The 14006-nt window shown below is 41.9% G+C and overlaps 1 protein-coding gene across 1 annotated transcript; it reads left to right on the forward strand.

Annotated features, from left to right (window-relative positions):
• The first annotated feature begins 4079 nt into the window (after window positions 1–4079).
• On the forward strand, window positions 4080–11771 carry LOC111253327 (uncharacterized). The gene is made up of 4 exons (XM_022812573.2): window positions 4080–4321; window positions 5523–5691; window positions 8182–8282; window positions 10203–11771. The coding sequence occupies exons 1-4, from the start codon at window positions 4276–4278 to the stop codon at window positions 10571–10573; spliced, it is 687 nt and encodes a 228-aa protein (XP_022668308.1). The 5' UTR covers window positions 4080–4275; the 3' UTR covers window positions 10574–11771.
• Window positions 11772–14006: the final 2235 nt, after the last annotated feature.

A 14006-nucleotide genomic window follows, 5' to 3' on the forward strand; every position in this document is an offset into this window, starting at 1 on the left:
CCCCCCTACAAATCGATAAGTGCTACCCTTGAGTTTGTGTAAGTGGGGTCTTCTTGGAGGCTGCAACACCGATCTGGCACAATGGGCAATAAACAACAGGTGATGACTCACGTATGTTTTACACTAACGACCTGCGGTCAAGCTTCAAACCAAACGTTCGAGGTCTTGTATTTTTGAATTCTTCATTCATTCATTCATTAATGAACTCTTATTGCAAAATGAAACATTTCTCGCCATGTGTTCATACAACAACTTAATTGACTAGTGCAAAAAAGAACAAAGAAAATCTCCTTGAAAATTATAAATTTTCAAGGAGATTTACCAGGAGATAGACTATTTCTATATAGAACGGTATCAAATAGCTGTCGTTAGGCCAATGCTACGGTCATTATTTCGAAACTCAACCTGCCATTCAGGCTTCCTGTTGATTCGATGAAACGATATTTAGATCGAGCTGATGAACGTTAAGAGGCACAAATGACGAACTATTGTGGTACACAGCTTATGTTCTCAGAAGAGGTATTATCCTGTGCAAGTTAATCTCCTAACAACAGCAAACTGCCAGACCTTTCAAGTTTAGCACGAAGTAGGCAGTCAATAGGACGCACATCGTTTGGGATATATTTTGACACCTTATCCAACGCAATCTAAAAAACATTCTACGTTACTTAAGCTGGCTAGAATGGTTTCCCCGGAGTCGCTGATATGGCAAGATCAGGGAGAAATCATGTTGTGCAGTAAGGAGAAATCTCGTCCTAATGAAAGGCTGTCTTTGGATTTCGTCCTTTGAAAGAGCTGCTACAAACATAGCGTTTATTTTGGATTATCTCAAATCATTTGGCCTAGCGATCCAGTTGGCTTGTTAAATTTTCAGAGTCTATACATACGAACCCACAAAAACAGTGATTGATCCGTTTTCAAGTGACGACCTAGCTTATCCTAATCAATAAAATTCCTTCTATTCGTGGTCGATTTAACCAAGGATCTATGTCAAGCATTTGTATGAGAAACCTAACTTAGAAATGACGGTACTGGTATTTTTATGGTTGATTTATGTCAAAAAATTTTAAAGTGTAAAAAAGACAGTGTGTGAATAGAAGTTATGGACAGACTCGCGCCGCATCGGCAAAAGACCAGACTTGTTTTGGCTATTAGCCATTTTTAAAACTGACTCATTGCCAATGAACTCAAAGGTCATCGTACTCAATAATTTTCTTGCGCAAAAAATGCCCTTATTTTCTCATGATTTAGTATTCCTTATTTGACCCTTTTTCATTCTTGGTTTGCATCAATATCATTATACAGGAAAATAATTACAGTACAAGTGTTTACTTAGCTGTACCCGAGAGATATTCTTTTTATGATTGACCTTTTAAACATTGATCTTGTTTTTTTTTGAGAGTGCTATAAGGATTAATGTTAAGAATTTCTAGTATACTCTGCAATATTTAGATTAAAGATCTAAAAAAAAAAAAAAAAACGTGTCTAGATCAGCGCAGTACTGTGCAGCCGGCTAAATGACATTTAGGGCTCTTTGATAACTAAGTGCAAGCTTCCGTGTTACCATAACGTCAGGATCCCTATGAGAATTGGTGTTGGCCTTCTCGTTGTTGAGAGTATAGTGTAGTTGATAATGAGCCTACAATAGCCATGTCAGTTCATCAGACCACCTTCAAAGCTAAATAGATTGTCCTTTGCGGCCTGTATTGTGTCTTGAATCCTGGCAGAGCTGTGCAGCTTCCGATCACCTACAATGTACGTACATATAGTCTGACTAACCGATCCAGAAATTGCCTCTTCTGTGTCAAAAATAGAAGTCTTAAGCAACTATCTGGGAACAGAATTCGCTAAGGCCAGTTCCTACAAATATTGAAGCTATGATTCCCATCATGAGCGAAATGAACACAGCTGGTTTGGTAGAACTTTCAACTTGATAATACTCTCCGACGATAGAATCTGTTGACGATAGAACATAGATAAAGTTGAAAATGTTCATGTTTTTTTTTCTATAAATGACAAAATTTTCTTCGTACCAAATACTATAGTTCCCGTAGCGACGCAGTCACAACGTGTCGGCCCCCTAGACGTAACGACAGGAAAAAGTAGGTGGCGTGGATAAACTTCGTTTAGTGCTGGAAGGGGCCCGTCGTCTGAAACAATGCTAAATGGCAAAATATTGGTTTATTTTCGGGATACTGCAGATTTACTGAATGTCGGAGCATAGTCATAGGAAGTGAGCGTGCACACACTTTGTTTGGGGACTAGCCATCTTAAAGAATAGCATTGCTGGACGTATAATTCGAGACGCTTATTGTGATCGTAATAGTACTTGGTTGACGTGTGGTATCATGCTGGTACTCATTTAGCAATCTCTAAAAGGACAAAAAACCAATGTTATGACCGACATGCCTTTTACAAAAATAGCACGCAGGACACACGATTGGGATATCTTCCTTTTAACTATTTGCATTAAGGCCAGCGTTCGGATAGCAAAACTCGTTGGAACTACTTGTCTAGCCTTGAAAATACTGAACTTATGTTTGGTATCTGTGCGAAATATGATTACCATTAGTTTCTCTGCACGATGACGGTGTCGATAGATGCAACCATAACTTCAACATCGTACACCGGTGTAACTTTTGCAGAGGAAAACTGTGAAAAGTTTTAGTGAATAGACGGCGAACCCCCCAGTGGTTTCATTGGGGCTCGAGTGAAAAATGGCCAATAAGTTTACTCGTTCAGTATGGCTATTCCCATAAGGAACTGACAGGTTCCCGCTAGAACTAATGACAATTGCAACGGCCTGATACGCATCACGCGCTAAGCTAATTAAACGCCATAATCCGGGCACTGAAAAGCAAAATGAATACGTCTGCTAAGTAAGATATATATAAATATATAAGGCCACTTGAGACATATAACAGCAAATAGGGCGCAACATTCTACTAATCAACATAGATATCTGTTTGCTAATATCATAAGTCAAACGTTTGGAACAATTTATACTTACAACCTACATGTAACACCTTCTGACAGGAGCAAATAATGATTTTCTAAATGTCGGATTTGGCTGCAAAGAAGCTTTAATACCTCGCGTATCCTCAGTTTAGCATGTCATCGACCTAAGCAGAAACCGCCTACTTTATTTTTGCTCATATAGAAAAAGATTTCTCGAAAAAAAACTATTAGAAGCTTCCTATAGTGCCTATCACTAACGAAAGGACCGAACTTGAGTTTGCCATAAGGTTCATGAGTGTTACTGCAGGATTTCGATAGGTTTTTTCTGCTCTGTTCACAGGCGTAGCTGCTGTCTTCGGAGCCACGCCAATAGTGACTATGTGTTTATCCTCAAGATTCGTAGAACCTAACCACCGTAGCGCTTGGTCGAAGACGGCATCGCGATTTGTGACGCTTAAAATATGTTTGTAGGCTTTTCGCATGCTTTTCGCTATCAGAATCTAAGTTGCCTCCCAGTGTTTCAGCCCACAAACAATTTTGAGTAGCGGCTGGAAGATGTGGGAAGAGTAGACTTCAGCAAAAGATATCTCAGACATCGGGAATTCGGCCTTTTTCGGATTGAGACTCTCCGAAGTGAGTCTTTCTGCTGTACTGCTGCTGCGTCTGACGAACGGTTGGGTGTGAGCAAGGTCGAGGTCGTCGCTTGTGCCGTTTCCTTCCGCCGAAGAGACACAGCAAGCGCCGATGCTCGATGTATACACAGTCGCATATGGTCGTCATGCTGCGTTTTTGCCGATAGTAGCAGCATATCACTGACTTTGACTGGGGACGGGGGCTGGTGCTTTGGCGGTATTTGTTCGATTTATGGCGACGTCGAGCGCTGGTATCGACAACAGATCAGATTGGACTGGATGAAATACGAGGGGTAGCACGAAAAAGCTATAGTGAGTCAGCATCGGCTGCCGCTGTTTTTGCGGCAACAGCGCCCGCGGTAACATTGACGATGGCGACGTCACCAGCAGTAGTGGCAGCAGCAGCGGCAACAACAGCAGATTTTGCCCTCTCAAAGACCCCGAGGAGGAGGGCTTTTATTGAAGCCTGAGCCACGCGAGTCTCGTATAAGACCCGGCTCACATTCAACTTCAGCCAGCATTTCTCGAGCGTTGCCCTGCGTGAACTTGTGTCTGTGTGCGATTCCCTGTGCGCGTACAAACTGTCATTGTAGAGAGCGCCATAGGTGTTGAAGTAACGTCACCATCGCACCGTATTTCGTATACGTACACTGTATTCAAAGATACGCGCAGACGGTGCTTAGAGATGATGCGGTCGGCGGTGATACTCGTTTTGCTGGGGATTAGTGCCGGTAAGAGTCCTGTTAATTTGTTGGTTTCTGCTAAGGTGAACATAGCCATGAAGTGTCTTAATGGGTCAACACGAATTACGTTGATGAAAAAGACAAATAGGCGAAATATCGGCTACGAAGCCAATTGTGCGATCTAACCTGCGATTACAAGGCCATTGCCAGAGAAATAATTGTTCAGTGATGTGTTTTTCTTGTTATAGTGTCAGCGAAATTAGCTAGGATCTAAAACATGCTACTGTTACGCAAGGTCGTCTCATGAAGCCTGACGCCCTGGGGGCATTAGATACTTTTGAGTCGATATTAATTTACCCATAGAAATCAAACTCATAAAAAAATAGATGTTGGCTCTACATAAAACAGGAGCTAGGGAATGCAAGGCTCAAGGAACCGGACCTCTTCATGCTGTCAGATAATATCTAATTGATTTAAAGCTCGCCACGGAAAACTGAGTTAGTTAAAACAGTTCCAAAAAATTGAATCCCACCAAAAACCCTTTTTCCTTTAATTTTCTGAAAATTCATAGTATCCATGTGATCTTGTGTGTTGTATTGCGACAATTGTCTCTTTTTCTAAGTACATATGGTTTGGATTTACTAGTCACCTAATTTTTTAGCTAGGCTATAGAATTAATTAAATATTAAAACGATTCTACGCAGTCTTAACGTTACACCCTGACGTGCTATTAAACTTTGTTAACTTCAAGTCATCATTTGGACTTTTCTTCCTTCACTGATAGAAGCAGAAGGCTTAATATAAAACACTTCACTGGGTTGATAATTACTTGCATATGGCACCTGTTGGCTTCCCGTCAGTTTGCCAATATTTTGTTTTAATAAAATAATAATGTTTGTAAGTTATTATTATCCTTTTTGCTATTTTTCAAGCAAATGATATAAGCAAATAATACTAAGATAAATAATACTAAAACCACTTTTTGCATACATATAACATATATGTACTTGGTACAAAGGGGAGGAATGGCCTTGTTTGGACAGAGGTGATATATGTCAATCAGTGAAGAGAACAAGCAAGCACGGTATAGGATCTTAATGTGTGATTGTGAACCATAGGGATTCTGCTAGGGATGATGGCTTTGCCCCCTCAGAATAGTCGTGTTAGAACTAGCTGAAGAAGGACAAAAGAATGTGTGTGAATGAATGTTTGCTTTGCTTCTGGGTCGTACCTCCGCCATTGGTTACAGAATGGGTGTCAGCTCAAAATTGTCACCTGCGTGAACTGGATCTCTGCTCTGCGACGCTTCTTCTGTTTAACCAGAACCCCAGCGGGGTCGCTACCACCGACAATGAGCTGGATAAACAGTGCGGTTTCCTTTCCGAAGCTCAGGGTTGTTTTAACAACTTCACCACCAGGTGCGTAAACAAATAAATAGACGGGGTACATTTGTCATACATAGCGTTATGGATGTGCAGAAAACATCCCATTCGTACGATTCCGTTGTGGCCACGTGATGTCAATAGTGCAGCAGTAGAAACCCATCGGGTCGGACCATTTGATAAATAGGTATACTATATTCTACACCCCTATCAGTTCATAGCTTTATCTGTTAATTGTACATATCGAAAGATTAGATTGTGATAATATGGTTTTCAAATCACATAGTTGGGTGCTGACAGTGGTCTACTATGGTCGATAGAGAACCAAAAATGAGGCTATGGAGAAAAGAATGTCACATTGAAATTAAATACAAGACGCCTAAAATTGGCGTAACAAAGCGATTGGTCTTCCTTGTGGCTTAGCTCACGGGTCGCAGTGAGGACGTCCAAGTTCTCTTTCTCCGTACACTCGGGGCTGATCGTTCATTGAACTCCCTGCTTCTGATCAGCTTTCGAAAAGTCAACTTATGCAGCGTACAGCATAACTGCCGTTGAGGTGCCTCACCTGCTTTTGGCTAGTTATTACATGGTAGCTTGTTTTTGACGGTGAGATGGTCGAGTTGTAACAATACGATCAGTCCCCAGTTGTTAATTATGTGGAAGGCGCGAGTATATACATAGCCACCAGCGAAGATAGTAATTCATCTATAACCCACCGCGATTATTTGGTATATAGTATTTGTGATATAGTTGAAGCCGTTGAATTGGGCAAGACAACGTTACAGGCATTCAAGTTTAACTAATAGCATCGTGTGCCTGGACTTAAGTTCGGTGAACCTTATTTCACTATACATTTAATAAGAACTGTGGAAATATTGAAGATTTACCTTTCTAAACTACCCAACTTCGCGTAGTATTTGCTAGGTAGAATATGTTGCGGCGAATTTTTTTCATAAAAGAATAAAGTTGTTCTATATGAAATAGCCGTAAGACGATGCAGTAAAAGCATTTTACTAGGTGTAAGTGGTAGGAAGAATATGAACTTCTGCACGACAAATGATGGGCTTCACTTGAAGCATCTGGCCGGTAAAAGTTCCCAAGGACGGCAGAGTTATCTCCTAGAAGAGGAAAAATACTCCAAATATTAGCAGTAGCGGGCGCGCACTGTTCGAAAATGCGTAGGTCGAGCGAGCGCGGCCAATTTATAATACCTCCACTAAATTTTAAGAGCCAACTCCAAGGCACTTTGGGCCGTCCCTTAGGTAAAATGTTCTTCACAGCATCTTGGGATTAAGAGGATTCTAAAAGAAAAACCGAAAAAAAAAAAGAACACTTTTAGAAAAGCATTCGGATGATCGGGAAGGTAGACTCGTATTATATATTTCCACAAGTCAGGTGGCCCTTTCTCGCCAGCGTGATCATATTAGACGTACATGTCCTCCCCTTGTTACGTGTCTGTGAAAACGTAACTATGGGCTGGTCACATCGGTAGGGTACATTTGGCTGATAGCTTGAAATATGAGTGTTTTACTTTGTATTTAGTAAATCAGACGAGTCGTTTCGACGGTTAGAATGCCGACAATGTCTCCATATACTGGTCGCAGTTAGCCCTGCATCAACTGGTCTATATTATAACGTTGTAAGGTTGTCAATATACTAATCGCCGTATCGCGTTTACGTATCTCTAGTGGGTACTGTTTCACCAACTCATAAGGCGTCCAATGATGGGGCACTTCTCAGCTTCTATGGTACCAATCGGACGACGGCAAAACGCGTATTATCAATAGCGGCAGCACGCGTTCTTTAACGCAAAGTTCAGGGCCCTTTCAAATTCTTTCGACCGATCGCGTCGCAAGTCGGTTAAAAAAAATCGATTTCTTTGGTCTATCGGATATGGCTTATAACACTGTTCTAACTGTCGTTTGTAAACTAATCAGAACTAATTGTTGGTGTCGACTATCCACACTGCTTTATGTATTCGTACATTGTAGAAGATCATTTGGAAAACACGACGGTAAATAGATGTCTGATGATAGTCAGTACTGTTTGATTGGAAAGCCCACTCCCAGAGACTTGAAGATATGAAGAACAGGTTCGTCATTGAGCTTCCTTGCAGAAAATACGTGCAAAAAAAAAAAACAGCTCGACAAGTCAATGACTAAAGTTAAATAAAACTATGATAAGATCGGAGATTACAGGTAAAGAACGTATGCGAAGCGTACGATAGTGTAGTCTAAGAAAATTTTTACTAGAAAAAGTATGAAAGGCGCTACAGCTTCCGAGGATGCATGTTATGTATGAATATGTCAGATGCTATTTAGTGCTCGAATTTGTCGGTTCTCATTATTAGTAGGTTACTAGTTTTACTACGGGTCTATGTGATTTGCGTAATTCTTAAAAGGATACTCATGCACTAACGCTATAGGAAATATCCCTATTTCTACCCGAAAGGCCTGAGGGCTTGCTGCTATTTCGCAAGCTGTAGGTTATAACGATAGGTAAGAACATATTTTCTGGTTGTTTTAGATGTACAACGCCTCTCCAACGGGAACTGTTGGCCTTCGCCTCCGAAGGCTCAAACGAATTATTCCGGGAATTCTGCTCTCGAGGAAGCAAAATCCGTTCAGGTTGGTGGAAGAAATCTTATTGATCTATAGTACGTCGTGGGCTGAGGTAAATCATTTGCTCAATATATAATGCAATAATACTTAGACAATAGAAGAGATTAGGGCGCCATTGGCGTTGTCATGTCGCCGTAGGCTCTCATAAGGTATCCAGTTGATAGGTGCTAAATGTCGAGACAGCTCATACGATTAAATAAAATTAACCCATATAGATTCATGTGACGTAACTCCTTTCGATCCAAGTGAACTTTCAATACATTTTATTTGATTTCTTTTTTCGGTTTCCCTCGAGCCATTTGAAAAGTTTTGCTCTGCTCTAGAGTTGCAAGGCATGCCGATGTTGTAGAATATTGACAGCATCGGAACATCCCCAATATGAAACACGGGCACATTCAGCTACCCCTGTACTGAATGTTTATCTATTATCGACACATTCATGTGTGTATATGCAGAAACGCAATATCCATAGTAGTGACAAGAAAACAATAGAGGTATAATTGCTACAGCAGAGTAACTCGGTAAGCCCGCCATATTCAACTTGTTGATACATTGATCTGCCGTTAGGGTTTTTCCGCAACATTGGACGCGTCTGCATTTGTCTCAAGCGCAGTTGGAACCCACCGACAGGGGTTGATTCCTCCCGATTCTTGTAACACATTTTGCCGTTGTTGCTATACGCTTGATGACCCTAGTAGCGTCTGTAGAGCCAGCAGTGCCTATAACGTAGCTTGTCTTATTGATGGGGCCAGTCGGTAGTGCGAGAGCCTCGCCGTAGCGTTTCGTCAGCTGTTTAGCTGATCACACCGGGTCCTGATTTGCCCCTAACTGAGAATGTGTGGTGAGAAAGAAACTGAGAACGGTTTGGTCCCCCCCCCGCCCTTCCTCCCTCCCTCCATCCCACACATGTGCATGTTGTAAAACGTTGTTGCTTGCCGCAACGGATTCTTTTTCTCGTAGCGATGGCTGTGTTAATACCGTTACTCACCGGTAGCAATGGGTTTACTTTCTCCTCTACAAGCCCGTGATATGTCTGCGTCAGCACTCTCTGCTGTTTGCATTGAATTTTGCTTTCTTTCCGCCCCTCAGTTTATCGATGAAGTCCTTCTTCTCTGAAGCGACGTCGTGGGGCATCACGCATCAGTGAATGAAGCGTGAGCGGACGTGCGTGTGCCAGTGGCCCCCAACGACGGAGAGACATAGGAACCCATCGTTGGATCTAGTCGGCGACGGCAACAGTAACAGCAGTTGGAATTCTCCACCGGTTGCCTTCTGGCTCCTATATTACGTATTCGTTTCATGATCACATCATGATAGCGGTGACATAATAGTTCTGGTGCCGTTGATCATGAATTTTGCTCTTGTAAGATAGACCGCGACGATAGATTAGTATAGGAAACGACAGGCATCAGCCTATCGCTAAATAGAATTTCGTTTCATCGCGGCTTGATATAGTGTAGAAGGAGGCTTTGCACTTGCGGTTAGCAAATATCTAATACTAAGCGTTTTGACAGGTATATTTCTATGGATTTCCCCCGTCATTGTAGATAAGGACCGGTACAGAAAACACCCTAGTATGTTGATATATCAAAGGTTTTATTAGGTTCCAACTGATCGGTAATGCATTATATCATTTCAGTTTTTTTCATCTTGTTGAACGAACCTGTATAATACCACTGAACGTGGTGAAGGTAAACAGTGTATCATTATTAGATCTTTTGACACCTGACTTCCTAGATTATGCACGAATTGCTACTTAAACAACAGACCATCCATTGGACAAATGTTATATTTTACGTAAATAGCTAGCTAGCATTTTGATTGATTGATTGATTTTTTTTTAGAGAATCTGTACCCTGCGCCTAACAACTGATGATATGATCGTTCATAATATCGTTTTACTTTATTGCCATCTTGCGTCGACAGACTACCTGAAGCATGCCCCCTGCCTTGGCCAGACTCAGCCGGATCAGAAACGTTGTCTTAATGACGTCCAAGTTGGACTAGAGAAAATCTCTGCCGCGAAATTCAATGAACGTCTGCCGACCGCATGCTGCACCTATGTACGTTACTCATCCTGCACGACCGCCGCTGTGGCGAAGAAGTGCGGTCGCGAAGCTGTCGAGTTTGGTCAACTTTTGTTGAAGATGGCCGCCTCTAATCTTCCCGACACGGTATGCCAGTCATTCAAAAACAATCCGGTCTGCGATACGCTCTTACCGCCAAAGGGAACGCGGCCGACGGGCAAGTCTAACTCGGTCTTATCACGACTTTTCTCAGCCTACCTTGGCAATTAAATAAGGTATTATTGTTAATATCGAATATTTGCAAAGGCACTTACCTATAACATACGTAGACATTAAAAAAAAACCGCACATTGTGCGATACCATATAAAAAAAAAAGTACAGCTCTGTTTGCTTCGCATTTGTTGCCTTTTGTTAGTGTTGCAATTTCAGTGTTCAGCTCAGCCGAAGGCTGAAACAGTATTGGCTGTTACTTGATGAGATTTTCAGATCATGTTTTTATGTGTGAGCTTTTACTGTCAGTAGATTCGTTAATTGACCGCATAAAGGCGACCGTAACCAAAATCCAGTCGTCGTTTTTTTTTCGTTCCTACTTGTAATTTCAAATTTTTACCTCGATTTTTGGCTGAAATAATAGAAAGCATTAGTTTGTGCCATAGCTACGCCACTTAATCAGTATCCACAATACACCGTACGATGAGCAGTAGTCATAAAGAGAGAGATCAGCCAATTTTACGTGTCCAGTTGGTACAGGCTTACGACAAACAAATACGGACATTTGATGTTATCGTAACGATACGACCCCACGGAGAATTAGCAGTAGAGCACCTTTCGCATCCCTTCCGAGCCGCACAACCTCAACTGAGTCAGGAGGAATCCTTACATACTTAGAAATATATCTGGAGATTCTCTAGAGAGGAAGAGCGACTTGACAAACGGCAACAGAAGTATTTCGCCTGTACGTTGGGCGTGCAATGCTATGAATAGTTAATAGATGCGATAAGTATGAGAAACTGCGATCTGCTGCTTAACGAGAGTCTTCGGAAAAAAGGTCCATTTCGAGCTATGGTATCTTCGTGCGTATGTTCATCGAACAGTATACATATGTATGTACAGTGGACAAACGAATTGCAACGGTCACTGACATGCAAGGATATCTCGGGCTATCGGTCAGGCGTAATAGGCCCCGAAACGGACTTCGCTACTCGTTGGTAAATCTTACTATAAGTTATAAACCTATTCTAACTAGTAGTGATGAACAGCTCAGTAAATGCTCGTAAGAGAGGTGGCGAACGGTCATATCAGCGGATCGCGTCACTCAAAAGCACCAGTTTTGTATTGATGTGCTGTATAGAAAGATATCCAGTTTGATACGCGTTTAGCGTGATAAAAGTGAAACACACAGACTGAAAATATCTTACAAAACAAAAAAAAAAACCTATAAATAGAAAAAATAAACGTTAAAATGGAGGTCGTGTTTTTATTCACGTTATACGGGTAAAGTTTTCCTAGCAACTTACAAGTTTTCATTTGACATTTGTTCAGGTAGCAACAGTATATAATCTACTGAGAGGAATGCAAAAGATTAAAATGAATACTACTAAACTGTCTAGTGACTTTTCCAAAACTCGACCATCCTATATATATATATATACCTATATATACACATGTATATATATACATGTGTATTGGTATTCGTGGAATGATTGAATTTAGCCGAGGAACATCAATTACTGGGGTATAAATTGGGTAAGGAAATTCTAGCACTATTCGAAATATTTACTTAAAAAGAGTTACGGACGGCATCAATCAAATATGGCCAGATGCTTATAATGGCAGAAATGCGTGTGACGTAATCTTGTGGGCCTTTAAAAAAGGAAATTTACCTTACGTCACATGTTTCCACTATGATTATCCAGGTTTTAGGACATGAAGATTGGCACAAAATAGGCCCAATAAATTTACTGTTCACCCATTCAATTAAGTGACGTCGTTTAATGATCCGATATTTACAGGTAGAAAAATTGAACCAAATATTGTAACAGTAGCATGTCGTATGTGTTCAAGCGGATCGTTGTGTTTTTTCCCAAGGTTCCTTCTGTCTCACTCCCGAACTCCTGGAACCCCCTGTCAAGTTATGAAAAACATTGGCGTCTAGCGTCCTTGCAAGTTCGAAAGCGTCCTAGAATTTCTATGTAATTTGCTCCCCTTCCCCTCGACCTGATACGTAATCTTTTATCGTAGCGTCCTAGTTTATGCTTCGATTAACGCCGTTATCATAAACAGTTAACTCTCGGCGTCTCTGCCCCTGGCAACGATCTGCCGTATCGAAACGGTCGGTCAGTTACAGTTGTGTCCTCGCTAACGCCCTCAAGACGACAACAGCAACGGCCGCTTCTTTCTGATGGGACAAGGACAGATACCTGCAAAGTAGAAATAAGATTGACACGAAACAAATGCTTCACGCTCGTTTGGTCGATGTGTCAGCATACCCGGAGCAGCCCGGAGGAATACAGAGAATTGTTAAATTTGTTCTTGCTTGCATTTAGAGATTGGCTTTGCATTCCTCTTCTGTTGGAATTTCTAGCGAGTTCTCCAACGAGCTCCGTCCGAACACTGTGTGTGATAAATTGCTATACATGTGTCAGATATACTGGTGAAGATACAGTGATGTACGTCTATAGTTTTTGCTACTAGATACTATGCAATGCTAGGCCACAAAAACATCGATAAATTGTATTTTGATTTGATCATGGGTCAAAGCGGTGGCTGGTTGCTTGCTTCATGTTTTACCGAACCCGTCGTTATTCGATGAACCTCCACAATATATGATAGAATCACTTCCAGCGATCCGGCAATGAAGCTTTCGTTTCATATTAATATTTCGTTCTTCTTGTTGTACGTTCCTATCTACGATAGTTCGTCGACGTTCTGGCCGCCTGGCTACGGCAGGCCAGATCATCAAGCACATTTTGTTATGTAATAATGTTGTGCTTATGCAACCATTCGGCTGGCGCTGATAATGTTGATGGTACTAGTTGTGGCTATTTTCTACGACTTCGGAGGTGTTAGTCCGGCGATGATAGTCACAGTCACATCGTCAGCGTTGACTGTAATACTGGTCGTCTGTATATATCCCTCAGACCCCTATAGATTCCTCGCCAAAGTGACATTAGTCAAAATCAATGTGCGTCGATAGTCGATCGACTCGCAGTCGTTACTATCGACTTGTGCGTACAGGGCGTCTCCGGCGACGGCAGCGTCTGCTGGTGGTGAGCGATAGGGGGACGGGCGTCTTCGGCGCGACAATCTACCGCTAAAACAGTGCTACCGGAGGCGACAGACGTAGTCACGTAGAAAGAACTGCGTGTTGCAGGAGCTCCTGAACTGTTGCGGCTGTTGCTGTATCTAGACGCCCCTCAATCCAAGGTGAGTATCTTGTGATTGATAGTAACTGCCGACTGGTGCTTTAAGCGGCATCAGCCAGTAGCTCTACTGTAGATATCAGTAGTGATCGATGGCAACCAGGCGGCTGGGCAGAGATTGTCGATAAGATAGATTCCGTCGTCCTAGTCAACGTCATCATCGTTCTGGCCAGTGGGCAGTATATGACGCGTGGCGTATGCCCGCCGAGTTCCTGATACACAGACAAACATTGACAGATAAACAGTGTGTCGTTCAGAAAACTCAGATTGGGGTCGTTTA

This window comes from Varroa destructor, unplaced genomic scaffold, assembly GCF_002443255.2.
Source record: "Varroa destructor unplaced genomic scaffold, Vdes_3.0 BEIS01000006.1, whole genome shotgun sequence".
NCBI lineage: Eukaryota > Metazoa > Arthropoda > Arachnida > Mesostigmata > Varroidae > Varroa > Varroa destructor.